The 26800-nt window shown below is 44.4% G+C and overlaps 1 protein-coding gene across 2 annotated transcripts in view; it reads right to left on the bottom strand.

Annotated features, from left to right (window-relative positions):
• RGTA1 (RAB geranylgeranyl transferase alpha subunit 1) overlaps positions 1–26800 on the bottom strand; it is an 87059-nt gene that overhangs the window by 44993 nt on the left and 15266 nt on the right. Inside the window, exons 3-6 of one of the 2 annotated variants that reach the window (XM_086518938.1) lie at positions 1951–2111; positions 1775–1879; positions 918–1688; positions 665–836 (exon numbers count right to left, since the gene is read on the bottom strand). In XM_086518938.1, coding sequence (XP_086375064.1) covers positions 665–836; positions 918–1688; positions 1775–1879; positions 1951–2111 — 1209 coding nt within the window. Of the gene's footprint in view, positions 1–664; positions 837–917; positions 1689–1774; positions 1880–1950; positions 2117–26800 lie in introns of both variants that reach the window. The other variant, XM_086518940.1, reaches the window with a different exon arrangement.

The raw sequence follows: 26800 nt of genomic DNA, 5'->3' as shown, positions 1-26800 counted from the left end.
GTAAGAAAAGGCACAAATTTAGCCAAACTGGGTGCCCAAAAATACACAACAAAAATAGCTATTTCAAAACATAAGAGAGAGAAAAAGCAGAGCTGCTCATTTTGGGACAGACAAAATCGGAAGTGCCAAAGAAAAGGCACAAAATTAGCCAACTGGGTGCCCAAAACAGCAGCAAAAATTGCCATCTCGAAGCAAAAGAAAGAGACAGACAGTGCTGCTCGTTTCTAGAGAAAGACAATCAGCAGTGCGGATCTCTGGAGAGGAAATGAGCCAGAGAGAGAAAATAGAGGTCCCAAAGCCCAAAGCCTTAGCCAATGTGATTGTTATAGGCTGAGCAGCTGACAAGAATGCTGTGAACACTACTAGGAGAAAATTGCAAACATGCAAACTACAGTTAAAGGCAGGAAATGATTTCAATAGCATAACTTAACCCTAGGCTGTCTATGTTGTTCAAGTCTCACCAAGAAGGAACCCTCTCCACAGTATCTAGCCAATACTATTTGACCCAATGGTCAGCAAAAAATCAACAAAAAACCAGAGACAGCCCTCAAGCTCTCCTACAAACAATACGATTGAATGCAGAAGGCCTAGGTTTTAATTGAGTAATCAGTGCTCACTAAACAAGATGAATAATTGACACACAGAAAAACAATGCCATCCGCACCTGACTAAAAAGAAGTGAACTTGATTGTTCATCATAGTAGTGCCCATGAGTAGGGTCCACCTTCATCAGCCTCTTGTATAACTGTTGAATTTCATCCGTGTGGGGACTGTGAGAGCTCGCAAGCTGGTTGTGAGCCACAAGCAACCGTGCAAGCATCAGCATTCCCCACTTGCTGCAGTATGCTTAGTTGAATCAAACAACAGTTTTAAAAAGTTTTCTGCAAAGCATACAAGTACAGCAAAAGCTGAAAAACCTGTCTTCTTCAAGATCAAGCAGCTCTCTGCAAGTATCGATCTGGGCTTTCAATGTCTCCATTTTCCAATCAGAAAGTGGCTCAAGATGCCTCTCGCATTGTACTACAGGGCCATCAAGAACAGTCCCCATAGACTGCTCACACCTAGAGAAACCTTGCTTGCATTCTCCTGGCCAGGCCACACAAGCATCAAGCACATCATGCTCACCACATCCAGGAACACTAGAAGAACGCACTTCTAAATTGAAATTAAACTGCTGTACACCCACTAAGGGCCCATCCTCAGAAATTATTCCCGGCCTGGCACCTATCTCTACGTCAAGGGTTAGGAAGGTTCCAGCATCAAGAGACTTACACGAATCTGCAAGATCTGCTATCCATACCTTACTGGAATTTGAATTATCTGGAACACAAATCCAGGACAGTCCAAATTCTGAAATCTGGACCTTTGACGAAAACCTCACTGACACTGTTTCTGTGTTCACGCCACAAACTGGTACACTGAAGCACAGTACCACCGAATATCTTGTTCTACACGGAGCATCCAAATTCAAAGCAACAGACGAGCCATTGGGAGGCCAAAACCCAGCCAGCAATGGGCGAGAAGGTATCACTGTTTGACTCAGAAGCCAAACGAGATAAAACCAGCCACTCTGATCCTCAGGCTCGGTGAAGAAAGCCTGCTTGACCAGATCATATTCTTCAGTTAGAGCTTTGAGCCAAGTATTCCTTTCAATTGCGTTAGCCAAAAATTGTTTCGACAATAATACACTGCAATCACAAACCGGATGTCTCCCTTTAAAGACCCCAAAATGATCAAGACAAAAATCTGTAACAAGGAAACCCAAGTGCCACACCTTCGACTGTGCCATGCTGAATAGTTGCTGAAATTTTCATTTATTTTTTTGATTGTATATTGCAATTCGTGTTCTTCTGTTGCTTTCTTGATCTTTGCAAGAAACCTATGAGACTTTGATTTAGCAAAGAAAACTGAGATTTGTAAAATCATGTGAGCTAAAGATTAAGAAAAGACCTCCGATAAGCCCAGCCATGAAAGTTCCGTGCATCAGAAGTCAAAAGCTTGTCCAAAAGCCGGTATTCATGATCCAGAGAAGAGAGCCCAAACTGAAGAATCCATTTTCGGTGGTGCCAAGCTCCATAGGACTTAAAGTTCCGCATCAATGCTCTCTCTATCTGTCCTTCAACTCAAAGCCGACAAAAATGAGAAATGAAGCATTTCTTCACACAGGCAATGTGTCCAAACAAAAACATGTTAAAGCTAGAGCATGTATAAGCAGGAAAAACTTGCACACATATATCCTTTTGCACCATGTCAAAATATCCATAATTTTAAAAAGTCTATTGTCTACAATGTTGTGACATCTTAGGGTCAAAGTTGGACCAGCACTCTCCATAGGTAACACTCAGTAACTTCCGGCTTTCTCAGGTCAAGCATCCAAAAGAAAGCATCCTCACCTATGGCATCCCATACACCATATCTTTACCTCATGCTACGCCAGCCTTATGTGTTCTGTATCCGCTCTCTAACTAGCAATCCCTAAGGCATTCAGCCTCCACTTAAAGAAGAAAACTTAGCGCCTTCACCGTGAAGTCTGCTCGACTCCCACATCAGTTCATCATAAGCTAAACACTCCTAGTCACCTAAGGTCTAAGGATGCTGCTTGTAGCAAATGCATGTTTGAGGAGACCAAGGCATCCAGAATCTGCCATCTCTTTCTAAGTAATGACTCAGCAAAGGCTTCAGGAGATTCCAGAAACATTGAGCACCTACTCCCACTTCAAATCTCAACACTTAGTTTAATTCTAAGATGATAACATCAACATTACAGGTCCGATTCCTGTCAGTAGTGCGTAGGGCTCGGTAAAATTTGCCGATAGGGAACGTCCATGTTCGTCTAGACATTCCTCAAAATATAATTTTGTTCAAACTTGAGCACGTTCTTTGTTATTTTTGACCAGTTCACCCAATTATGGGCTTTCTTTGTCAAGCCCAGCGGATGATAAACCGGACAACACACTATTTAATTCTTCTTAGTAGATGTTCCTAGACCTTAGAGATAAACACACACACACACACTTACTTACTTTTTTTTTTCTTTTTTAGTGTAATGTCATATTGAATTACTAATGGAAAACCTCAAAACGAGGAAAACGCACAGCAAACATTACATGCAGTAAATCAGAAACAATCAAAGTAGAGCTCATAATGAAGGGAGGAAAGCTCATCCAAGTCATAGGAAAATTATTTATCACTCTGCTAATATCTGCCTATCTACATTAAGAGATCTCTCTTTGTACATACTATAACGCAAAGAAACTCCAAAAATGCAAGTCCACTAACATTAATGCAAAGGTTCCATAAGGGTTATGATTTTTCGATCATGTCACTTCTATTTCTGTTGCATTTGGTGCACACCCGCCTACACACACACTTTTTTTTTTAGTAATGTCGAATTGAATTACCAATGAAAATGCCCAAACCAAGGAAAACCCATAGAAAATATTACAAGCAATAAATCACAAACAGTCAAAGTAGAGCTCGTAATGACTAAAGGAGAGCTCGTCCAAGTCATAGGCAACTTGAAGAGACTGTCGAAGAGATGTTTTCAAGAAGGAAACATACTCCACTTGAATCTGCTGAAACATGAGGAAATTACGTGCTCTCCACACTGTCCATAGCACCCAGAAACTAACCCAGCCGAAGAAGGGTGCATTCGGCCGAGGTAATGGCGGAAGGACTCCAAAAAACCAAAAAAATCGACCAGAACAGGGAAATGCGTACAAAGAGTTGTAGAGATGCAATCCACAAGCTGTTGCATACGAGAACAAGACCACAACAAGTGGAATATTCTCAATGCCTGCACCACAACGAACACATTGCGAAGAGACCAATCTTCTGGAGCATAGAAATTTGCCAGTCGGGAGAACCCCAATGATGCATCTCCACCTAAACAATCGCTCCTTTAGAGGTAGCTTAGCATGCCACACTTTCATAACTTTCCTCCGCCATCACCCTTATTCATATTCCATACCTTATTACAAAGTTCTCGTATCCAGGAAGATGACTCTTTGCACATATTGAGTGCATCAAAGAACCAACGTAATGCCAATCACAAATTCGATCCTCCTCAACCAACGGCGGAATGGGAGATATTGAGTCAACCGAATCCTTAACCGTGTTCCACATGCGCCTGTAGTGCATCCCAAGCCCAAAAGTAAGCGCAGCCTGTCTAAACAAGAGCACCCGCCCATCAGCGCCTATCACATCTGTTATCATGTCAATACCTTGCTGGGAGAGAAAATAAGCATGTCTAGGAGAGCGTTGAACAAGAGTCTGATCAAAAACCCGACTCCGATGCAAACTCTCCAATCGAAGTGAATTGCCACAGGTGTCATCTCTACCATGCCACAACAATTCTTGCGATATTAATTTCCAATCAACTACAAGACTGGAAGCAAGGGGACATACAGGTATTGTAGCTTCAAATTTACCAAAAACCACATCCTAGTACAGCAGCTGTAACAAACTTGGACACCCCAAGTCAAGATTCTACCGCAACACAGCAGAGATTCACTTCAAACAATTCACAAAAGACGACACGCCCCGACGTAGTTCCGTGCCAAGAGGTATTGACCCCAAAGATTGGCGCCTCTTTCGATATTTCTTTTTATTTTAATTTGTGTGCAAAGTACAAGAGAGTCCGCGGGTACTCACTCTCCGACTCTGCATCCAGATGCCTTGAGGAGTGAGTCCCTGAGGACTTATCTATACTAATAGATAAAGGGGGAGCGAATCCCCCCGCCCCCCTGCCACGCGTCACTCTCTCTTGCATCCCGCAGAGAGAGAGAGAGAGAGAGAGAGAGGCGGCGGAGCCGCCGACTGCACTAGTTTATTCTTACAAGGGATGCCCAAAAGCAGAGCCCCAAAAGTTCAACTCAAAAGCTATGGCTTTCAAAAGCAATTGATCTTCCAAAAGCTGCCAACGTTAATTATGGAAATCTGTACGTACTGCCACGTAAGCAAACCAACGCGTTTTGCAAAAATCTGTCACAACAGCAATCAGCGCAAATTGTGGGAGTCCGTACACCTTGCCACGTCAGCCTGTCGGTGCATTTCACGAGGCTGCCATGTCAACAGGGGGTGTGTGTGTGTGTCCGGGGACCTACCACGTCACCAATTTGTGACATACCCCCCTCTTGAAAGAATTGTAATCGACCTCGATTACGCCTGCATAACAGACAGAGACCATAAACTGTCTTAGTAGACACTGACTATTAGAACCGACGCACTAGACACGACACATCTAGCACTTGTACAAGACGACAGTCACATCACCGAACACCACAGGACAACACTTGACATCACAGGACATCACTTCACAAATCACATACAAATTCATTCTAAATCTCAGACCATGACCAATCGGCAACGTATTTAGTAATCGCATCTAGATCCATTCGGGACCTCACGGATGCCGGATTAGCTAATCCTTATTGCAATCATGTCTATAGAGATTATGAAACCGAAGATTTGTGAGAGAAAAATGTTGGTCAAGTACAAATCAATCATTTTCATTTTGGAGAATTCTAGTTATAAAGTCATATAACAGAATACTACTCAGCCCTTTAGTATCCCTGAAACCCAAAGGGGACATCATTGACTCTATTCAAAATCGAGGTAATGAGCGGAGTGACTCCCCTCTTGTGCAAACCTGCTGCACTAGATTCACCCTCGCTGAAATCGGGGTTCTATCGGAGTAGACTATTCTAAACCAAATGTTTCAAGATAAAGTTCCAAAATCTAAGGAGTATCTGCTAGGTCCTCCTAGCAGATCGACACCGTCGCAATTTGAAATTAAAGGAAGACGATTGGGTGCTCTTACGTTCTGAGAAGGCACGCCTCAGAAAGAAAAAGGGAAAGGAGCGGCCTTTTTCAAAGCTTAGCATAACGCACAACATCATTTTCTTCATCTAGTAGCCATCCCGTATGGAATATCCCGCTACTACCTCCCTATTCTGTATTCGAGTGTGTTACTGTATACATGTGGTAGTGATGTGTGTGAACACACTAGGACCGCCGGGGCATTTTTTCCCTCTTTAGGAGGTTTTTTCCCCCGTGCATTGTATATACACCCATCACTCTAGGGCTATCTATCTTTCCATTGCACACTAAGTAACACACTCTCTATTGTGTGCCTTGAGCTTCCTTCGTCTTCTCCAAGCTGTGTGTGTTTCTCTGCAACCCTAATTCCAACAATTGGTATCAGAGCAGGTCACGTCCTCCCGGGCTTAGTCGCCAGCTGCTCCCGTACACGCCTGCTCACTTTCTCTGATTTCAGTGAGCTTTGGCGAGCGTTCGCAGGTCGACAAATATTTTGGTTTGGAATTTTGATTTGGGCTCATTTCGGCCTCCGTTTCCACTACAGCCAGTACTGCACAGGCTATTTCTTCATTTTGTGCAGAATTTTTGTCAGTGCCAATTTCTGCATAACAGGTGCCTTATAGTCTTCTACGGTTTGTGCTATATAGCACAGGTTGTTCCCGCTCCGTTTCTCCTATTTTCGGGCAGTTTTCACATCAGGTGCAACATTTACCATGGCTGACAACAACAACACAGATGTGTTCAAGATGTTTGCTGCCGAGGACAGGTTGGATGGGGACAACTACCCTATGTGGGCTTATATGATGCAACATGTTCTTGTGTCAAAAGGTGTCTGGAACATTGTGCAAGGCATTGATGTACGTCCTGGTTCTGAGGATGTAGGCGATGTTGAGGATGTTGCAGGTTTTGCTGCAAGGATTGCAGCTGTTAGAGTTGTTTTGCCTACGGCAAAACAAGCCCGTTGGGATGTTAAGGATGCGCAGGCTCATGCATTGATTGCGTTGTCTGTGAAGCGCACCATTGTTCCTCACATCCGTTCAGCAAAATCTCCAAAACAGACTTGGGATATTCTAGCAGGTCTTTATGCAAGCCGCAATGAGGCTAAAATTGCTTTGCTGCGTAAAGATCTGGAGTCGAAGATTATGCATGAGGAAGATGATATGGACACTTTCCTTGCTAGTGTCAAGGATATCAATGAGCAGCTTATTTCTGCAGGTGAAGTCATTTCAGACAATTCCCTTGTGCAGACTGTTCTTGATGCCTTACCAGATTCCTACCAGACTTTTGCTAGTACTTGGAGACTGATGACCCAAGGAAATCCTTAAGTTGTCAAGTTTGATGCATTATGCACATTGCTGTTGCAAGAGTCACTTTCTAGAAAAAACAGGACTAGCCAGCGTGCAGTTGAACAGGCCTTTATTGCTTCTCAAAGAAAGGGTGGTAACAGTAATGCAGCCACTTCTTATGGTTCTCCTGCGAGTGGCAAAAATTATGTTCCTAATGCTTCTGCTCGCAGTACTTCTTCTGGCAATTCTGGTGATAAGGGCAAAAAGAAGATGCGTTGCCATTACTGTAAAGCCAATGATCACTTGATCAAGTCGTGTCCTAAGTTGAAGGCCAAAGAGGCTAAGAAGAAAGAGGGTGGTTCCACTGCAAATGCTGGTTCCACTACAAATGCAGCCATTGTTGAGTCTTTTGTGAAAGGAGACTGTGTTGTTGATGTTGATGCAGAATGGGCTTTTAGCGCAGAGTGCACTTACAATCCTGCTGTCCATGATGCATGCTTGTCAGTTGCTGCAGATTCACATGTGTGGTATTTCGACAGTGGTGCTACAAAGCACATTACCTCACATCGTAAATTGTTTACCTCTCTCGAGTCTGTCCCTCATGGGACTTTAGTCACTTGTGCCAACAACGCCTCTTATCCAGTTCAAGGACTTGGAAAGATTGTGCTCACTGCTGCTAATGGCAGTTCCTTCACACTTGTTGATGCACTTTATGTACCTGGGATCAAGAAGAATCTCTTGTCTGTATCCGCACTTGCTAGACTTGGACTTGTAGTCAAATTTGTGGATGACAGATGTACAGTTCATGATCTCAGTTTTGGTGATGAAATTGTTGCATCTGGGCTTTTGTGCCGTGGGCTGTATAAGCTCACTTTGTATGACAAGTGTGGACAAAATTTTGCAAATGCTGTTGCAGATTCAAGGGCTATTTCAGATGCAAAACTTTGGCATGCACGTTTTGGTCATCTGAATTTTGCCAGTTTGCTGCGTTTGCAGAAATCTGATATGGTTGCTTCTTTGCCGCCTCTTGAAGCACCTGTCAAACATGTTTGTGAAGGCTGTATTTTGGATAAGATGCAACGTTCTAAATTTCCAAAGGATGGTTCAGTTCGGGCCACATGCACGTTGCAGCTTGTGCATAGTGATGTTTGTGGGCCCATGCACACTCCGTCCTTGGGCAATTAGCTGTACTTCGTGACTTTCATTGATGATTACTCCAGGCATGCATGGGTATTTCCGCTTAAAGCGAAGTCCAAAGTTTTTATGTGCTTCAAACAATTTTTGGCTATGGCTGAAAATGCCTTGAAATGTACTATGGGCACCCTCCGTTCCGATCGAGGGAGTGAGTATATGTCTCATGAATTTAATGCATTTCTGGCTAGTCGTGGGATAACACCAATGTACAGTGCCTTATACGCCTCAGCAAAATGGTGTTGCTGAGAGGAAAAACAAGTCACTGACGGAAATGGCACGATGTATGGTCAAAAGTCAAGCTTTACCGCATTCTTTTTGGCTTGAGGCTATCATGTGTGCCACTTATGTACTTAACAGGTGTCCTACAAAAGTTTTGCAGTCTATTACTCCATATGAAGCATGTCATGATAGAAAACCTTCTATTGAGCACATGCGTGTTTTTGGTTGTTTGGCATATGCTTTGGTGCCACAAGTGCAGCGCAGAAAATTGGATGATAAGGCTGTCAAATGTATTTTTGTTGGTTATAGTGTTGAAAGCAAAGGTTACAGGTTGTATCATCCGCAAACAAAACGTATTCTGGTTTCTCGGGATGTAGTGTTTGTGGAAGATTCTGTTCAGCCCTTGCTGTCATGTACTAGAGACAGTAATGTAAGCTCACAGGACATTATGACACTTTGTTGCCTCTTTTTAATGGTGGAAATACGTATGTAAATTCCAATGAGGCAAATGTACAGCCTATGGGGGTTTCTAAAAATGTAATTACAGATCATCCTAATACTGATGCAGATGTACATGATGTACTTGATGAGGAAAGGGCTGAAAATGAGCAGGCTAGAGGTATGCCAAAATGGCTTGGTGCACACTTTGCGTGACAGTAAATTGGATGCACCTTTGTCTAGTCGTACTCGTTCAGGCTCTTGCCATGCATCTTATGCATCAGATTGTTATGCTTTGGCTGTGTCTAGTTTACATGATGTTGACGAGCCTCTGTCTTTTGATGAAGCACAGAATTCAGAAAATTGGATGGCTGAAATGCCATCAGAATATGATGCACTTATAGAAAATGACACATGGACTTTATGTGATTTGCCTCCTGGCAAAAAGGCCATTGGTACGAAGTGGGTTTACAAGTTGAAACGCAAGCCGGATGGTGAGATTGATCGCCATAAGGCTCGACTTGTTGCAAAGGGTTATGCACAGCAAAAAGGCATAGATTTTGAAGAAACTTTTGCTCCCACTTGTCGTATGACTACTGTGCGTTTTCTATGTGCATTGGCAGCTCATTTTGGTTGGGATGTACATCAATCAAACATTGTTACTGCTTTCTTGAATGGTGACATATTTGAGGAAGTTTATGTAACGCAGACTCGCGGTTTTGTCATAAAAGGACAAGAGGACAAAGTGTGCAAATGTACCAAGGCTTTGTATGGGTTGAAGCAATCTCCTCGTGCTTGGTATGAGAAAGCTGACACTCATTTGGTCAAACAAGGCTTTCGTAACAGCCCAACAGAAAGCACATTGTATGTAAAGCGTGAGGGTGATGTATTTCTCATCGTGGTTCTTTATGTTGATGATTTGCTGATCACTGGACCAAATGAGAGACATATTGCTGAATTTAAAGCTGATTTGAATGCTACTTTCAAGATGAAAGATTTGGGGCTGTTGCATCATTACTTGGGTATCAGTTTAAGCAGTGTGATGGTGGTATTGCCTTGTGTCAGAAAAGTTACATAGAGACATTGCTATGTAAGTTTGGACTTGAGGATTGCAAACCTATTGCCACTCCCATGGAAACAGGTTTGAAGTTGAGTCTACATGATGCTGGCGATCCTGCTGATTTCACTCTTTACCAAGCTGCTGTTGGCTGCCTCATTTATGTATGCAACACGAGGCCAGATATTCAGTTTGCAGTCTCACAGGTCAGCAGATTTATGCATAGCCCAGGGTCTAAGGATTGGCAGGCTGTCAAGAGGATTTTCCGCTACCTTAGTGGCACTTTACATCTTGGCTTGTTTTATCCCAAGGGGGGATCATTGCCGCCAGACTTACATGCTTTTTTGGACTCAGATTGGGCTGGTTGTTTTGACACGCGAGTGTCCACAAGTGGTTTTTGTTTCATGCTTGGCAGTTCATGTATATCATGGTTGAGCAAGAAGCAACCTACTGTGGCCACTTCGAGTTGTGAAGCTGAGTACAGGGCAGTCTTCACAGCTACGGTTAAGTGTGTATGGCTCAGACGCCTTATGGCTGATTTGGGTGTTGGACAAGACACTGCCAACACTATCTACACTGACAGTCAGAGCGCATTGGCAATTTCAAGGAACCCAGTTTCTCATGCTCGCACAAAGCACATTGAGGTGCATTACCACTATGTCAGGGAGAGGCTCTCAGCAGGAGAGATCAGCTTGGCTTATGTGCCAACACAGGACAACCTTGCAGATCTTTTCACAAAGGCATTGTCTCGTGAGAAGCTTGAAGCTTTCCGCAAAGCTTTGGGCTTACTCCCCTTTGTGGACTAATCCTGTCCTCAGGGCAAGGCACTTCCCTTTACTCATGTGCCAGCTCTTGTTCACCGCATCACTCCAGGGGGGATTTGTTACCATATACATGTGGTAGTGATGTGTGTGAACACACTAGGACCGCCAAGGCATTTTTTCCCTCTTTAGAAGGTTTTTTCCCCCTTTCATTGTATATACGCCCATCACTCTAGGGCTATCTATCTTTCCATTACACACTAAGTAACACACTCTCTATTGTGTGCCTTGAGCTTCCTTCGTCTTCTCCAAGCTGTGTGTGTTTCTCTGCAACCCTAATTCCAACAGAGTGAATACATCGGAAAAATCCGGATCTATGGCGTATTGATCAACCATGTCCTTGAAGCTTCTATGATGAATCGCGGAAATAGCCAAGATTAACGGCTTCCAAGACAAAGCATCTACCACCAAGTTTTTATGTCCCTGAACATGGACAATATGGAAGTGAAACTGTGACAAGATGTTAGCCCACCGCATCTGCTTTTCCGAAAGCTGCTGCTATAACAAGAAGTAGTGTAAACTCTGATGATCAGTAAAGAATGTGAAGTCGGCTCCAAGTAGGTAATGTCTCCACTGAGTAAGAGCATGGATCACTGCCAAAAGCTCTTTCTCATAAATCTGAGCTGTCAATTTTAGCCTTGAAAACAATTGGCTTTCATAGGCAATCACATGGCCTTCTTGCATTAAGACCACTCCCAGACTACGATCACAAGCATCACAATATACTTCAAATGACTGTTGCAAATCCAACAAAGTCAATATTGGTCCAGTAGTCAATTTCTCTTTCAGTGTCTGAAAGGCGGTCACCTCTGTGGGTCCCCACAAGAAAGGGACTCCTTTCTGTGTCAAAATGTGCAAAGGGAAAGCTACCTCTACAAACTTTCCAATGAACCGCCGGTAGTAAGAACACAAGCCCAAGAAGCTTCTAGCTTCATGAACATTCTTCAAATCGGGCCAATCACATATAGTCTCAACCTTGGTCGGGTCCATCTATACTCCTGCTGCTGAGACGATGTGTCCCAAAAAGTGTATCTCCGACAAGTAAAATTCAATCGCTACATCTTGATAATTGAAACCGGCCCGTAGGGCAGTACGCTTTGGCTTTCACCCGAAATTCTTTACTTTACTTAAGACACACACAGAGAGAGAGTACTTTGCAAAACGAACCTGCGACGGGAATTAACACTTGAGCACACACACGGCTCGGAAGCTAGAATGCTCCGAGCGTACGCCGACAACCTGTAGGCCCCAAAATTGGCACCCCTTTCGATATTTTTTTATTCTTTAAGAGGGTAATTACAAAGAAGAGTCCTGGGAATTCTTTACATGTATCCAACTAGATACCACCTGTTTTGGCCAAATTTCGGCAACATAACAAGCCCAAAACTTCCCCTGCTGGAACTCACTTCCACTGGCATAAACCCTCTAATTCCTGCCCAAAAACAGTAAATTCAGCACGCTGTATTTACTGGTTTTTGCCCTGTTTTCAGCCCTAAACAGTCCCCGAAATGTCCTCTGTCAGTGGGGGACTGTTCCCGATGGTTCTGGCGTCCGTATGGCTGAAAAACAGTCAAATTACAGCGCATACAGAGCGCTGAAAACGCACCTGTACGATGAGGTTATGACCCTCACCGGTGCCTGCTTTGGAGTAGCAATTAGCTACCCCTGTTCCTGCTGAAGGAGGCTCTTGCCTCAGCACAAAGGCATGAAACCACACAGCTGTACATCAACCAAATGAAGAGCCTCTTGTGGGGCATCACATAGCTGCACGTAGGGGGGAGAGAGAGCAGTGTGTAGTGTGCACTGCATCACTCCTAGCACCACATTGTACATAGAGTGGAAAGAAAGCACTCCGTAGCTCTTAACCTGTGACAAATTGCAAAATGAGGTCTCTCAGACTCCCCCAACTTAAAAATCAGCGCCCATTTTTCTGTATGAGGCAAGTACACAGGAAAGTGCCACTTGGCACATTTACAAGCATTTGCCCGTTTCGGGGTTGCCGCCTAAAAATCTGCCCACTGGTTGCCCAATTGACTTTGCGGCAGAGTTGTAAAATGTTCCCCTTGTCATTCCGAAGGTAATGACGCGAACACATTTCACGGCCCAAAATAGCAGTTCCCTAATTTTTAGGAGATGCTACAATTGGGCTCCCACTGGTCTTCTGACCATCTATCCTCATTGGGACCGCATCCAAAAGTGCAATGTGGCCCAACTATCGGATACTTTCAGTTGGTGATCCCACCTTGAATTTATGCCTTTATTGAGTTCACGTCCTAGTATCCACCAACTTGCTAAGTGCGACGGGGGACCTACATAATCTTGCACTGAGCCTAGACATCCTCTTACTATATGAATTCCAATGCCTACCAACTTCCCGTCTGCGTGTGAAACTACCGTTCACATTGGCCATACAATGTTCGGCCATTTGCAACTTCAAAAAGAGGGTCTCAAAAATAGAACAAAAATCATTGGAAAGAAACCAACAACTAAGGTTCGCAATTGCCGCGTCCTCGTGACGTAGTTAACAGCTGCCATGTCCTCGTGACATACCCCCCTCTTGAAATCGCAAACGTCCTCGATTGCATACCATAAATACACGCCACAGATGCTCTTGTGTTGTTAGCACTCTTTTATCATCGCATGTATCTGCAAGAAAGGTCGTAACACATTGATACAAATGACTTAATGAGACCTTCATACTTTTGTCATTTCCATCTATTACACTGAATTCATATGTACATTTGATATGCTAGCCCTTTCATTACCCCTCCTTTGCACACGTTGGGTTGGGGCATAAGTAGGTTGTAACCCAAAGGCTTCAAGGTAAAGCTGCAATACACTTGGTGACTCTGACAGTTCATGCTCTTTCATCCACTTCGCATCCATAGGCGGATAGTTCTTGAACTTCACCAAATAGCGTCTTGCAACCTGTCCTTTAACTTTTATGTCCTTATGTGCCAAAACTTGCTCAGGTACCAGGATCTCATCAAGTTCCTCAACTTTTGGCTGATACTCATCTGCCATATCTTCTGGCACATCACCCACGAAGGGTCTTAGAAGACACACGTGAAACGCATTATGAATCTTCCACGCATCAGGCAATTTCAGCCTGTAGGCCACATCGTTGATCTTGTCAAGCACTTGAAAAGGCCCATAGTAACGCATACTGAGCTTAGGAAACAGTCGTTCTTTGCCCTTCATCTTCTTTAACCTTGCCTTTTCGAACCTTAACAGAACCCAATCACCAGGTGATAACAGCAATTCACGACGGTGACGATCAGCAACCTTTTTCTGCTTTGCCTGAGTCTTCTCCAAGGCAACTTTAATTTTCTTATACATTTCATCCATGTTCTCAACATACCGATCTACCTCAAAGATCTTGTCCTTTGTATGCAAAATGGGAGGAACCTTTTTGCCGCCTAACAATCTCGAAAGGTGCTTTGCCAGTCGAACCGAATGCACCGTATTATTATACGCATATTCAAGCATAGGCAAATATTGTTCCCACTTGCCCTTATTATCTGACACACAGCATTTCAGCAGATCTAAGACAGTAGAATTAGCCTCTTCTGACTGTCCATCAGTTTGTGGATGAAACGAAGACGAGAACTTGCGCGTAGTGCCCATATTCTCAAACGATCCTCTCCAAAACAAACTGGTCATGCAAGGATCACGATCACTGACAATCGATTGTGGCATACCATGGTACTTAAACACATTGTACATGAACAAGCGTGCCATCTCATCAGATTTTATCTTCTTCCTGACAGGGATAAAATGTGTCTGCTTGTTGAACCTGCAGATAATGGTCCATATACCATCATTCTCTACTGGTGTTCTTGGAAGATCAAAGATGAAGTCCATAGCAATGCTTTCCCATGGCTTATCCAAAATCGGCGGTGGTTGTAACAACCCTGGTGCCTTTTGCCTGTCAAACTTGACCTTTTGGCAAATCAGGCATGCTCGCACAAAGACATCCACATCTCTCCTCAAGGTAGGCCAATAGAAGAATGTCTCTACCACTTTAACTCTCGCATCAATACCACGATGCCCTGCATACGGTGGGACATGACTCTCTTCCATGACCTTATGTCGCAATGGCCTAGTGACACAAAGTCTGCCATGCATCATCAAAAAACCATCTCTAAGGAGGTAGTGCTCATGATGTTGCCCCTCTTGCAACTGTTCAAAGATCCTTGCAAAATCTTCATCAGTAGTATATTGTTCCTTCATGTCATCTAGCTCGTGATGATAAGGAATTGACACGAAATTTGTGGCTTCCTTGATAACGCATCAGCCACAACATTCTTCTTGCCTTCCACATGCATAATCTGGAAGTGGAACATAGAAAGAATGCCCATCGCATATGCTTTTCGGATGACTTTGACTGTGTCAAGAAGTATCGCAAGGTATGATGGTCTGCCTGGACAACAAAATCAGCACCTAAAAGGTAGTGCTTCCAGCTAGAAAACGCATGAATCACAGCCAAGAGCTCTTTCTCATAGACTTGCATAGTCTTCTCTGGCCCTTGCAAAATTCGGCTTCCATAAGCTACTACCCGTCCATCTTGCATTAGCACTGCTCTGATGCTACCGCCACACACATCACACTGGACCACAAATGACTTCCTGAGATCTGACAAAACAATTATTGGATCTAAAGTCAACTTTTCTTTTAAGAGACTAAAAGCTGAAATCTCTTTTTGGGTCCATCTGAAAGTGACCTCTTTCTTTTGCAAAGTGTGAAGCTGTGATGCTATCTCTGCAAAATTCCTACTAAACCTTCTATAGTAGGAACATAATCCCAAGAAGCTTCTGACATCATGCACAGTCTTCAAGTCTCGCCATGTCCTGATAGCTTCAGCCTTTGCGGGATCCATTCTGACACCATCGTTTGAGAGACTGTGGCCAAGAAAGTGGATCTCTTCCAGGAAGAATTCACTTTTCTTAGGATTGACAAGTAGCCTATGACTGCGCAGCTCTTTGAACACAATGGTCAAGTGACACCTATGCTCCTCTTCATTCTTCGAATAGACTATCATGTCATCGAAGAACGTCCCAACAAACTGTTGATGCGAGCGGAAAATCCGGTCCATCATTCTATTGAACGTGGCAGGAGCATTTGTTAGCCCAAACGGCATCACTAGAAACTCATAAAGACCAAATGTCGTTCTGAACGCAATCTTCTGCACATCCTCTGGCCTTATACGAATTTGATGGTAGCCACTCTTAAGGTCTATCCTACTGAAAATTGCAACACCCTCTAAACGATCAAGAATATCATCAATTTTAGGAATAGGAAACCTATCTTGATGGTATTCTTATTCAACGCCGATAATCAATACACATGCGCCATGAGCCATCCTTTTTCTGCACTAGCAGCACTGGGGAGCAAGAAGGTGAACTAGGCTGAATCAGCCCCTTCTCTAATAACTCCTCAACCTAGCCCATAATCTCTTTCTGTTGCGCCGCGCTAACCCTGTAGGGAGGTCTATTTGGTGGACTACACCTTGGCACCAAATCTATCTGATGATCCTCAGGTCTCTCTGGCGGCAATTTCGACGGTAATGAATCAGAGAAACAATCACTAAACTCTCGCAAAAATGCTGACCTTTCTTTATCTATCACAAATAAATTTGACTGACAATTATATGAGACATTGCGTGCAAAAATCACGTACACAGAAAGATGATTCTTTATTACAGAAGTGATAGCAGAAGCAGATACGATAGGGACAGACTCCCCTTTGAGCATTACATCCAAAACATGAGTTTTGTCCCTATGCTGAAGGGTGATCGTCTTGCCGAAGGCATCCAGTACTCCATGTACTCTGAACATCCATAGAATTCCAAGTAGCACATCGCACCCTTCCAATGGCATGATATAGAACTCTTCTGTGTCCACATACAGCAGACGCAGCTTTCCAATAATGGGAGTAACACACTCTAAGTGGCCAGAACATGCCAACTATGCCTGTGCTGTGTATCCCATTTCTTCCGCTCTGATGCCCAGCTTCATAGCTAGCTCTGGTGAGATAAAGTTTGCTTTGGCACCTGGATCAAAGAAAATGAGTGCCATCTGATCCCTAACTTTACCCCATGCCCTGCATAACTCACTGGCATGTGTATTGGGCCTGTCACCCACCATATCTGGCACCAAACCTGCAGTGGGTTTAGGCTTCTTGCCTTTCTGGTCCTCTTTATCATCTGAGTCAGCTGGTCTTTTCCTTTGTGGACAATTGGTAGCAAAGTGACCAGGCTGCTCGCATATAAAGCATTTATTTTCAGCCATTAAGACCTTCTTTTCTTCGAGCGACTTGCACACAAAAGGCTTCCTTTTCTAGTTTCTTTGCCTGCGCTCCAGAAGTCCCGGCTGAATCCTTGTCTTTGGTGGCCTTTTTTGACCCCTGTGACCCTTCAGGAGCCGTTTCACAAAGGGCTTCTTTGCTGAATTTTTCTTCTGTTGCCCTCCTTTTTCGTTGCTCGGAAACCCACTGTCCTCTCCTTTCAACAAGGCAAGACCAGTGTTAGCAACTTCCATAAGCTGAGTGAGGGTAGCCACTCTGTTCTTGGTACAATAGTCCCGAAGCCCTTTAGGCAGCCCACAACAATACTCCTCTATATGCTCTATCAATGGCACAAATCTGTAGGAGGCCACGGAGAGTAACGCTTTACAAAACCTCCAATTGTACTCCAGCAAGCTCTTGCATGTAGCCGAAGTAAGTTGGTGCCAATCTGTCATGACGTCAGCTTCAAATTCATTTGACAGCCAAGCAAATGCAAACATTTGCTTAAAGTAGACCCAAGTGGTGGGTGCCTGTCCTTGCATTAACAATGTCGTCCACCATGTAAGCGCATTGTCCTTTAAGAAAGTGGCAGCTTTCCTGACCTTAGAGGCCTCTGTAAAATTCCCTCCTGCATAAGCTGTATCAAACTGCTGGAGGAAAGTGAGAGCCTTTGCTTTATCCTCGAAGCCGCTGAAAGTGCTAAACTTTACAACTGCACCACCTTCTTTGTAAGCTTTCGGCTTTTCCAGTGCCCCCAAATTGTCATAAGGAATGGTCTGCAACATGAGCACTATAGTAGGCATGATCGGCACATCTTGGCCATTAACATTTTGCGTCAGAGGTGCGATATCTGGTTTCTGTCTAGAAAAACCAGCCATGCCAAAATGACCCTGTGGCACCACAAAATGGCCCTGGTTGCTCTGAAAACCTTACTGCATGCCGATGCTACCATACATGGGGTTTGGCATGGTGCCTTGCATACCCCCAAACATTGTTCCTGGCATGTACGACTGACTTCCAGGCGCATAACCTGCCATACTTTGGAACACTAATCCACCCCCGAAATACCCAGGATGTACCGTGGATGGTGGAAAAACTGGGTGCATTGCAATTCCCTGTCCATTCAAGACAGCATGCGGGCTCTGAAAGGTGGCGGGCTGAACTGGCATAACCTATGGAATAGGCGTTCTAGCCACCTGTTCAAGGACGGGGAGAACCTGTTTTGGAGCTCCTGACTCCGCAACATTCGAGTGTTCATATCCTGCTGAGTCGCATGAAGTACTTGGGCTTGAACCTCAACAAGCTCCGTTCGAGGTGTAGGTTGCCTATTTTGTTGTTGCACTGGTGGCGCTTGCAAGAACTCCATAAACCTTGGGGATTGCGAAAAGACATTCACCACGGCAACTAACCAAGTCCTGAACGCATCATCCTCAAGTTGCCCAATCATAAAGCCCTGTACTACTGGAGGGACATTCACGCAGGCTCTGAAAGGTGGCGGGCTGAATTGACATAGGCGTTCTAGCCACCTGTTCAAGGACGGGAGGAACCTGTTTTGGAGCTCCTGACTCCGCAACATTCGAGTGTTCCCTATCTTGCTGAGTCGCATGAAGTACTTGGGCTTGAGCCTCAACAAGCTCCGTTCGCGGTACGGCTTTTGCCAAGGTTCGCGAGACTTTGCAGAAATCTCAAGAACGACAGAAAAAGGCGGCAGATCGCCATCGTCGCGACTTGAAATTGAAGGAAGATGATTGGGTGCTCTTACGTTTTGAGAAGGCACGCCTGAGAAAGAAAAAGGGAAAGGAGAGGCTTTTTCCAAAGCTTAGTATGCGATACTACGGACCTTTCCAGATCTCTGAAAAGATAAATGATGTCTCCTTCCGACTGAAACTGCCTGATACTTGGAGGATTCACAATGCATTTCATGTGAGTCTCTTGAAACCTTTTAAAGGTGATGTGCTTGATGATGGGGAGCATGATGAGCAACCCGAAGTGGAAGAAAACGAGGAGATCCTTGTTCCTGAACAGATTTTGGCACGTAAGGATACGAAGAATAAAGGTAAAGTCCGAAGGCGGTTCTTGGTTAAGTTCAAGAACTATCCTGCATTGGATGCGAAGTGGATGGAGGAGGAGGACCTAGCAAATACTCCTCAAATTGTGAAACTTTACCTCGAGGCTTTTGGTTTAGCATAGTCTACTCCAAATGGAACCTAGAATTCAGCTTGACCGGAGATCTGGTGCAGTGGGATGCACAAGAGGGGAGTTACTCCGCTCCTTTGTCAACAGATGCCTTGATTTTGATACTAGAGTCACTGATGTCTCTTTGAGCTTCAGGGATACTGAAAGCTGACTGTCACCAGCGTGTGACTACTATCTATCCTTTTTGTTGATTTCTTTCTTATTATCTATTTACTTTCACTTTTTGGAAACACCCCTTGGGAAATCTAACTGCCCTGCATTGCATAGCTAGTGTGGAACTGTCCAGAGGGAGTCCAGGCCTGAGGACAAGAGAGCACTAAGGTTGGACAAGGACTATGGTTAGCCAAGTGGGATCATTGACTAGCCAAAGTGGAATCCTTTGCTACAGAGGCTACATTTCAGTTCTGGATGTGGCCACAGTGTACAAAGAGGGTCGGATGACCTAGAGAGATACAATGGCAGCATCCCCTAAAATTTAGGGAACTGCTATTTTGGGACCTGAAAATGTGTTGGCGTCATTACCTCCGGAATGACAAAGGGAACATTTTCTTGCTCTGCTGCAAAGTCAACTGACGCACCAATTGAGATATTTTTAGCCGGGAATGCCCAAAGTCGGAAAGTGTGCCATGTGGCACTCTGTGAGCATTCTACTACTCCTGGCCAGAGAGGGGGCGCCTAAAATGAGAGAGGAGGCTGATTTTCAGAATTTGTCACAGGTTAAGAGCTATGGAGTGCTTGCTTTCCCTCCTATGTACAATGCGGTGCCAGGAGTGATGCCCTGCACGCTACGCACTACCCTCTCTCTCCCCTTTGGCAGTATGTTATGCCCCTCTAGTGGGCTCTTCATTTGACCAATGTACAGTTGTGTGGGTTCATGCGCGATTGCCGAGGCAAGAGCCTCTTGCACAGGTACTGGATTAGCTAGCGGCTAATCCCCCCGCAGGTACAGGTGAATTCGGAGAGGTTTCACGCCAAAAATCTCGTCCGATTCAAAGGGCAAGTAGCCCTACAGGTGCGGGAGCTCGAGGACTTGCTACGGATGCGACCGGCACGCGAAACGGAGCCCGAAACAGTGAATTACAGCCTGCTGTGTATTTTTGCAGGTTTAGGGTTTTGGCCCTAAACGGACCCTAATACCCCCAAGAGGTTCGGGGACGCAAGGGGACCGCTGTACAGGTGATCTGGCGCATTTTCAGGGCTGAAAACAGAGAATTCAGCGTGCTGCAGATTCTCGCCAGGTTTTGCAAAGTGCCCGTATGCGTCGGGAAAGTCGGCCAATGCGTGGGAATACTGACTGTGAAGGGTTCGAGTACAGTTATGCTGCCAAAATCGGGCTGGAACAATGGAAATTCAGCCGAGTTTGTGCGGGGCAGCTTGTAGGGAACCACAGCGTTTATTCCCTCTTTTGAACAATAAAGAAATACCGAAAGGGGCGCCTAAGTTAGGGGCCAATCTGGTGTCCGTCTACTCATACAGGTGCAATCTAGCAGCCTGTATCCCTCTCCCCTTTGTTGTGTCTTGAAAGTACAGATACAATAGACGACTAATAATGGGTGAAAGCTAAATCAAGGTTTAAAGTAAAGTCTACCGCCCTTTTTGGATTGAACAGGCCGGTTTCATGGTTACATCGACGGGATTAAATCACTTTTTCCCATAGAAGTGAGCCTTGGTCAGTTTAGGCTTGAAGACACAGGGGATCATAGACCAGACACACGGAATTGCAATTATGGCTGACAGACCAGATGATGTGACTGAAGAGGTTTTCTCTTCACAGGGTCAACAGACACATGAAGTGGGTGAGTCCTCAAGACCACCACAGACAGATGACGATATATTCAGAACCCAGTTGGCTACTGTTGTGGCTATGTTCACACAAGTAATGCAGAACCCGAGGTTTTTAGCCTTTCTGCAACCTCCTGTTCCGTCTCAGCAAATTGGGTCACTGGATCATATTCAAAAGCCTGTTAAGGCTCGAGCACAGGTGATTCATACCGCACAGTCAATGGAAACACCTGTACACTTAACGGAGGACATGCAGTGTCCACAACCTATGTCTAAGGTGCAAGAACAGGTGGCTGAGATGCCAGTCTTTCAGGCTGTACCAGTTCAGCCCGCCACCTTTCAGCAGCCTATAGCTGGTTCTAATGGGCAGGGAAGCAACCTACAGGCTATGCAACAGGTCTTCCCACCACCTTCAGTACACCCTGGCTATTTTGGAGGTGGATCGGTATTCCAGAGCATGGCTGGTCATGCACCTGGAAATCAGTTTTACACGCCAAGAACAGTGTTTGGGGGTGCTCAAACGATGATGCCTAACCCCATGTATGGTGTCACGGGCATGCTACCAGGGTTTCAGAGCACTCAGGGCCAATTTGGGATGCCACAGGCAAATTTTGGTATGGCTGGAATTACAAATCAGCAGCCAAATATGGCATTTTCAGGTCAGGTTAATAGCGGCCAAGGAACACAGATGAACCCTAATAGTGTTCCCATGTTTCAGTCACTTCCATATGACAATTTAACGCCGCTGGAGAGGCCAACTCCGTACAAAGAAGGTGGCAAAGGTGTGACTTTCACGACCTTTACAGGGTTTGATGACAGGAAGAAGGCTCTTTCATTCCTCCAGCAGTTTGACAAGGCCTATGCAAGGGGAAACTTTACAGAGGCTTCAAAGGTCCGCAAGGCAGCCACTTTCTTGACAGGGAATGCGGGACAATGGTGGACAACTTTATTGCTTCAAGGGCAAGCTCCGTCCACATGGATTTACTTCAAGCAGATTTTTGCAGCAGCATGGTTATCTGATGACTTTGAAGCAGATGTCATGACAGAATGGCACCAGCTTAATGCTGCCACTTGCAGAAATCTAGATGATTACAATCGGAAGTTTTGGAAAGCTCCACTTCCAGTAACTTCCTATAGGTTTGTGCCATTGACAGAACAAATTGAAAAATACTGTTGTGGCCTACCTAAATGATTGAGAAAGTACTGCACGAAGACAAAAGTCACTACTTTGACGCAGCTCATCGAGGTAGCAAACACTGGCAATGGTTTGCTCAAGGGAGAAGATTGTGAATTTAACACTGGCGTCAAGGCAGGATCATGCAAGAAAAATTCAGCCAAGAAGCACGTTCCCAATGAGGCTCCTAAAGGGACTCAGGAGTCAGCCAACGCAGGGAAAGACAAAGCTACGGTTGAATCAGAAAAAGGACCAGCAAAGAAATGGAAAAGACGTTTTCCTCGCAAGTCAGAAGAGCAAAAGAAGGTCCTGAGGACAGAGAACAAATGCTTTATATGTGAGCAGCCTGGCCACATTGCTTACAACTGTCCTACAAAGAAAAGGCCAGCTGATTCTGATGACAAGGAAGACAGGAAAGGAAAGAAGCCCATGGCTGGTCTAGTGCCAGATATGGTGGGCGACAAGCCAAATTCAGATGCAAGTGAGCTTTGCAGAGCATGGGGAAAGGTCAGGGATCAAACAGTGCTTATCTTCTTTGATCCAGGTGCCAAAGCCAACTTTATTTCCCCAGAATTGGCTTCAAAGTTGGGAATCAGACCTGAAGAGATGGGGTATACAGCAGAGGCAGGTTTGGCATGCCCTGGCCATACAGAGGCTGTGACGCCCATCATTGGAAAGTTGCGTCTACATATCCAGTCCTATGTAGATGCTGAAGAATTTTACATCATGCCACTGGACGGATGTGATGTGTTGTTAGGTATTCCTTGGTTGTTTCGTGTACAGGGAATCATGGATGCCTACAACAAAAAGATCATTGTACAGAGCAGGGGAAAGACTCATATTCTGGATGTAAAGCTTAAAGGAGAGTCTATTCCTACTGTATCAGCTTCTGCTATTACTTCTGTAATGAAAAAGCATCTTTCTGCGTACTTGGTTTTTGCACGTGAAGTGTCAGATTGTGATGAATCAAATTTATCTATGCTAGATAAAGAAAGGTCAATGTTTTTACAACAGTATAGTGACTGCTTTTCCGATTCATTACCGTCTCAATTACCACCAGAGAGACCCGAGGACCATGCGATAGATTTGGTGCCAGGCAGTAGCCCACCAAATAAGCCTCCGTACAGGGTTAGTGCGGCTCAGCAGAAAGAGATAATGGGCCAAGTACAGGAGTTGTTAGAAAAGGGGCTGATTCAGCCCAGTTCATCTCCATTCTGTTCTCCAGTGTTGTTGGTGCAAAAAAAGGATGGCTCATGGCGTATGTGCATCGACTACCGTGCACTGAACAAGAATACCATCAAGAATAGGTTCCCTATACCTAGAATTGATGATATTATGGACAAATTAGAAGGAGCAGCTATGTTTAGCAAGATAGATCTAAAGAGTGGGTACCATCAAATCCGCATTAGATCAGAGGATGTGCACAAGACTGCTTTTAGAACGACGTTTGGCCTTTACGAATTTTTAGTGATGCCCTTTGGTCTCACAAATGCTCCTGCTACGTTCAATAGGATGATGGACAGAATTTTCCGTCCACACCAGCAGTTTGTTGGTACATTCTTTGATGACATGATAGTCTACTCAAAGAATGAAGAGGAGCATAGGCATCACTTGGCCATTGTGTTCAAAGAGCTACGCAGTCATAGGTTGCTCATCAATGCAAAGAAAAGTGAGTTTTTTCTGGAAGAGATTCACTTTCTGGGACACATTGTCTCAAAGCATGGTGTCAGAATGGATCCTGCAAAAGTTGAAGCGATCAAGTCATGGCCAAATTTGAAGACGGTGCATGATGTCCGAAGCTTTTTGGGACTATGCTCCTATTACAGAAGGTTTATCCGAAATTTCGCTGAGATTGCTTCACCTTTACATGCTCTTCAAAAGAAGGCAGTCACCTTTAGATGGACACAAAAAGAGATTTCAGCTTTTAATCTCTTAAAGGAAAAGATGACTTCAGATCCAGTCATTGTGTTGCCAGATCTTAGGAAGTCATTTGTGGTCCAGTGTGATGCCTGCGGTAGTAGCATTGGTGCAGTGCTAATGCAAGATGGCAGGGTAGTAGCCTATGAGAGCAGAATTTTGCAAGGGCCAGAGATGACCATGCAGGTCTATGAGAAAGAGTTACTGGCTGTGATTCATGCGCTCTTAAGTTGGAAACACTACCTGCTAGGTGCAGATTTCGTTGTCCAAACGGATCATCAGACCTTGCGATACTTCTTGACACAGACAAAGTTATCTGAGAAGCATATGCGATGGGCAAATATTTTGTCCATGTTTCATTTTCAGATTGTGCATGTAGAAGGCAAGAAGAACGTTGTGGCTGATGCCTTGTCAAGGAAGCCACAAATTTCAGCTGTGTCGATTCCTTATCATCATGAACTTGATGATATGAGAGAACAGTATGCAAATGATGAAGATTTTGCAAGGGTCTTCGAGCAACTAATGGATGGACAACGTCATGAACACTATCTTCTCAAAGATGGGTTCATGATGATGCATGGCAGATTGTGTGTCACAAAGCTATTGCGAGGCAAAGTCATGGAAGAGAGTCATGTCCCACCGTATGCAGGGCATCGTGGTATGATGCTACAGTTAAAGCGGTTGAGACATTCTTCTATTGGCCTACATTGAGAAGGGATGTGGATGCCTTTGTGCGAGAATGCTTAATATGCCAAAAGGTCAAGTTTGACAGGCAAAAGGCACTAGGGTTATTGCAACCACTACCTATTCCAGATAAACCATGGGAAAGTATTGCTATGGATTTTATCTTTGATCTTCCGAGAACGCAGACAGGAAACGATGGTATTTGGACCATTATTTGCAGATTCAGCAAACAGGCTCATTTTATTCCTGTCAGGAAGAAGATAAAGCCAGATCAGATGGCACGCTTGTTTATGAGCAATATTTTCAAGTATCATGGCATGCCACAGTCGATTGTTAGCGACCGTGATCCACGCATGACAAGTTTGTTCTGGAGAGACTTGTTTGAGAATATGGGCACCACGCTCAAATTCTCTTCGTCATTTCATCCTCAAACAGATGGGCAGTCAGAAGAGGCAAATTCTACTGTCCTAGATCTGCTGAAGTGCTATGTGTCAGAGCATAAAGGAAAGTGGGAGCAGTATTTGCCATTGGTGGAGTATGCATACAATAATACAGTGCATTCATCAACTGGCAAGGCACCTTTTGAGATAGTTGAAGGTGGCAAAAAAGTTCCTCCCATACTGCATACAAAGGACAAGATATTTGAAGCAGATAAGTATGTTCAGGACATGGATGAAATGTACAAGAAGGTCAAAGTGGCCTTAGAAAAGACTCAGGCAAAGTAAAAGAAAGCAGCTGATCGTCACCGTCGTGAAGTGGTATATTCACTTGGTGATTGGGTGCTTTTACGCTTTGAAAAGGCAAGGTTAAAGAAGATGAAGGGCAAGGAAAGACTGTTTCCAAAGCTCAGCATGCGTTACTATGGGCCTTTTCAAGTATGCGACATAATCAGTGATGTTGCATATAGGCTGAAATTGCCTGACAGTTGGAAGATTCACAATGCGTTTCATGTGAGTCTTCTCAGACCCTATGTGGGTGATGTGCCAGAAGATATGCCAGCTGAAGATCAGCCGGAAGTCGAGGAACTTGACGAGATCTTGGTCCCTGAACAGATTTTGGCACACAAAGAAAGGAAAGTGAAAGGCAAGGTTGCTAGGCGTTACTTGGTAAAGTTCAGAAACTATCCACCAATGGATGCTAAGTGGATGGAAGAAGGTGAACTTGCAGAGTCACCAACTGTGTTATCACTTTACCTTGAAGCCTTCGATTTGCAACCTACCTTGACCCCTTGAGTTTCAAAGCTACATGGATTGTCAGTGTTACAATGGCTTCTGAAACAAATGACGTACATGGTATTTAAAGTGAGCTCAAATGAAATACCTGTTACATGAATGTTAGAGCTGTACAGATTGTCAGTTTGGCAATTGCTCTTATGGAATGTCCAAAAGTTTGGTTAGTGCTATAGAAGTGAGTATTTCTTGTCAGTTTGTCAAGGATACAGTAGTTGCTTCTATTGAAGAGTACATGTGTAACTGCATTCTTAAACTGTCGGTTTGGGTATGCTCGAAAGTGTTATAGGATCCAACGTGTACTATAAGACAGTGGCAAAATGTGCAGCTACCATTTTGTCATTGGAAAGTTAGTGACTCAAAGCAATGGCAGAGTGCGCAACTACCACTATGTCATTGGGACAGGGTTCACACGCAGGCAATACATGAGTCGACGAGGTGTTGAATACACCAGGGTTGACAATGAGCATGTATGTGTCGTATATGTGTCGACAGGTGTTGAATACATCAGTGTTGACAGTGAGCATGTACGACATAGATGCAAACGAGGACGTTTGAGATTTCAAGAGGGGGGTATGTCACCAGCGTGTGACTACTATCTATCCTTTTTGTTGATTTCTTTCTTATTATCTATTTACTTTCACTTTTTGGAAACACCCCTTGGGAAATCTAACTGCCCTGCATTGCATAGCTAGTGT

Source organism: Adiantum capillus-veneris, chromosome 1 (assembly GCF_014529385.1).
Source record: "Adiantum capillus-veneris isolate H3 chromosome 1, ASM1452938v2, whole genome shotgun sequence".
In the NCBI taxonomy this organism is placed as follows: Eukaryota; Viridiplantae; Streptophyta; class Polypodiopsida; order Polypodiales; family Pteridaceae; genus Adiantum; species Adiantum capillus-veneris.
Note: the sequence above shows the minus strand (reverse complement) of the source record. Positions and strands in the feature narration are given on the sequence as shown.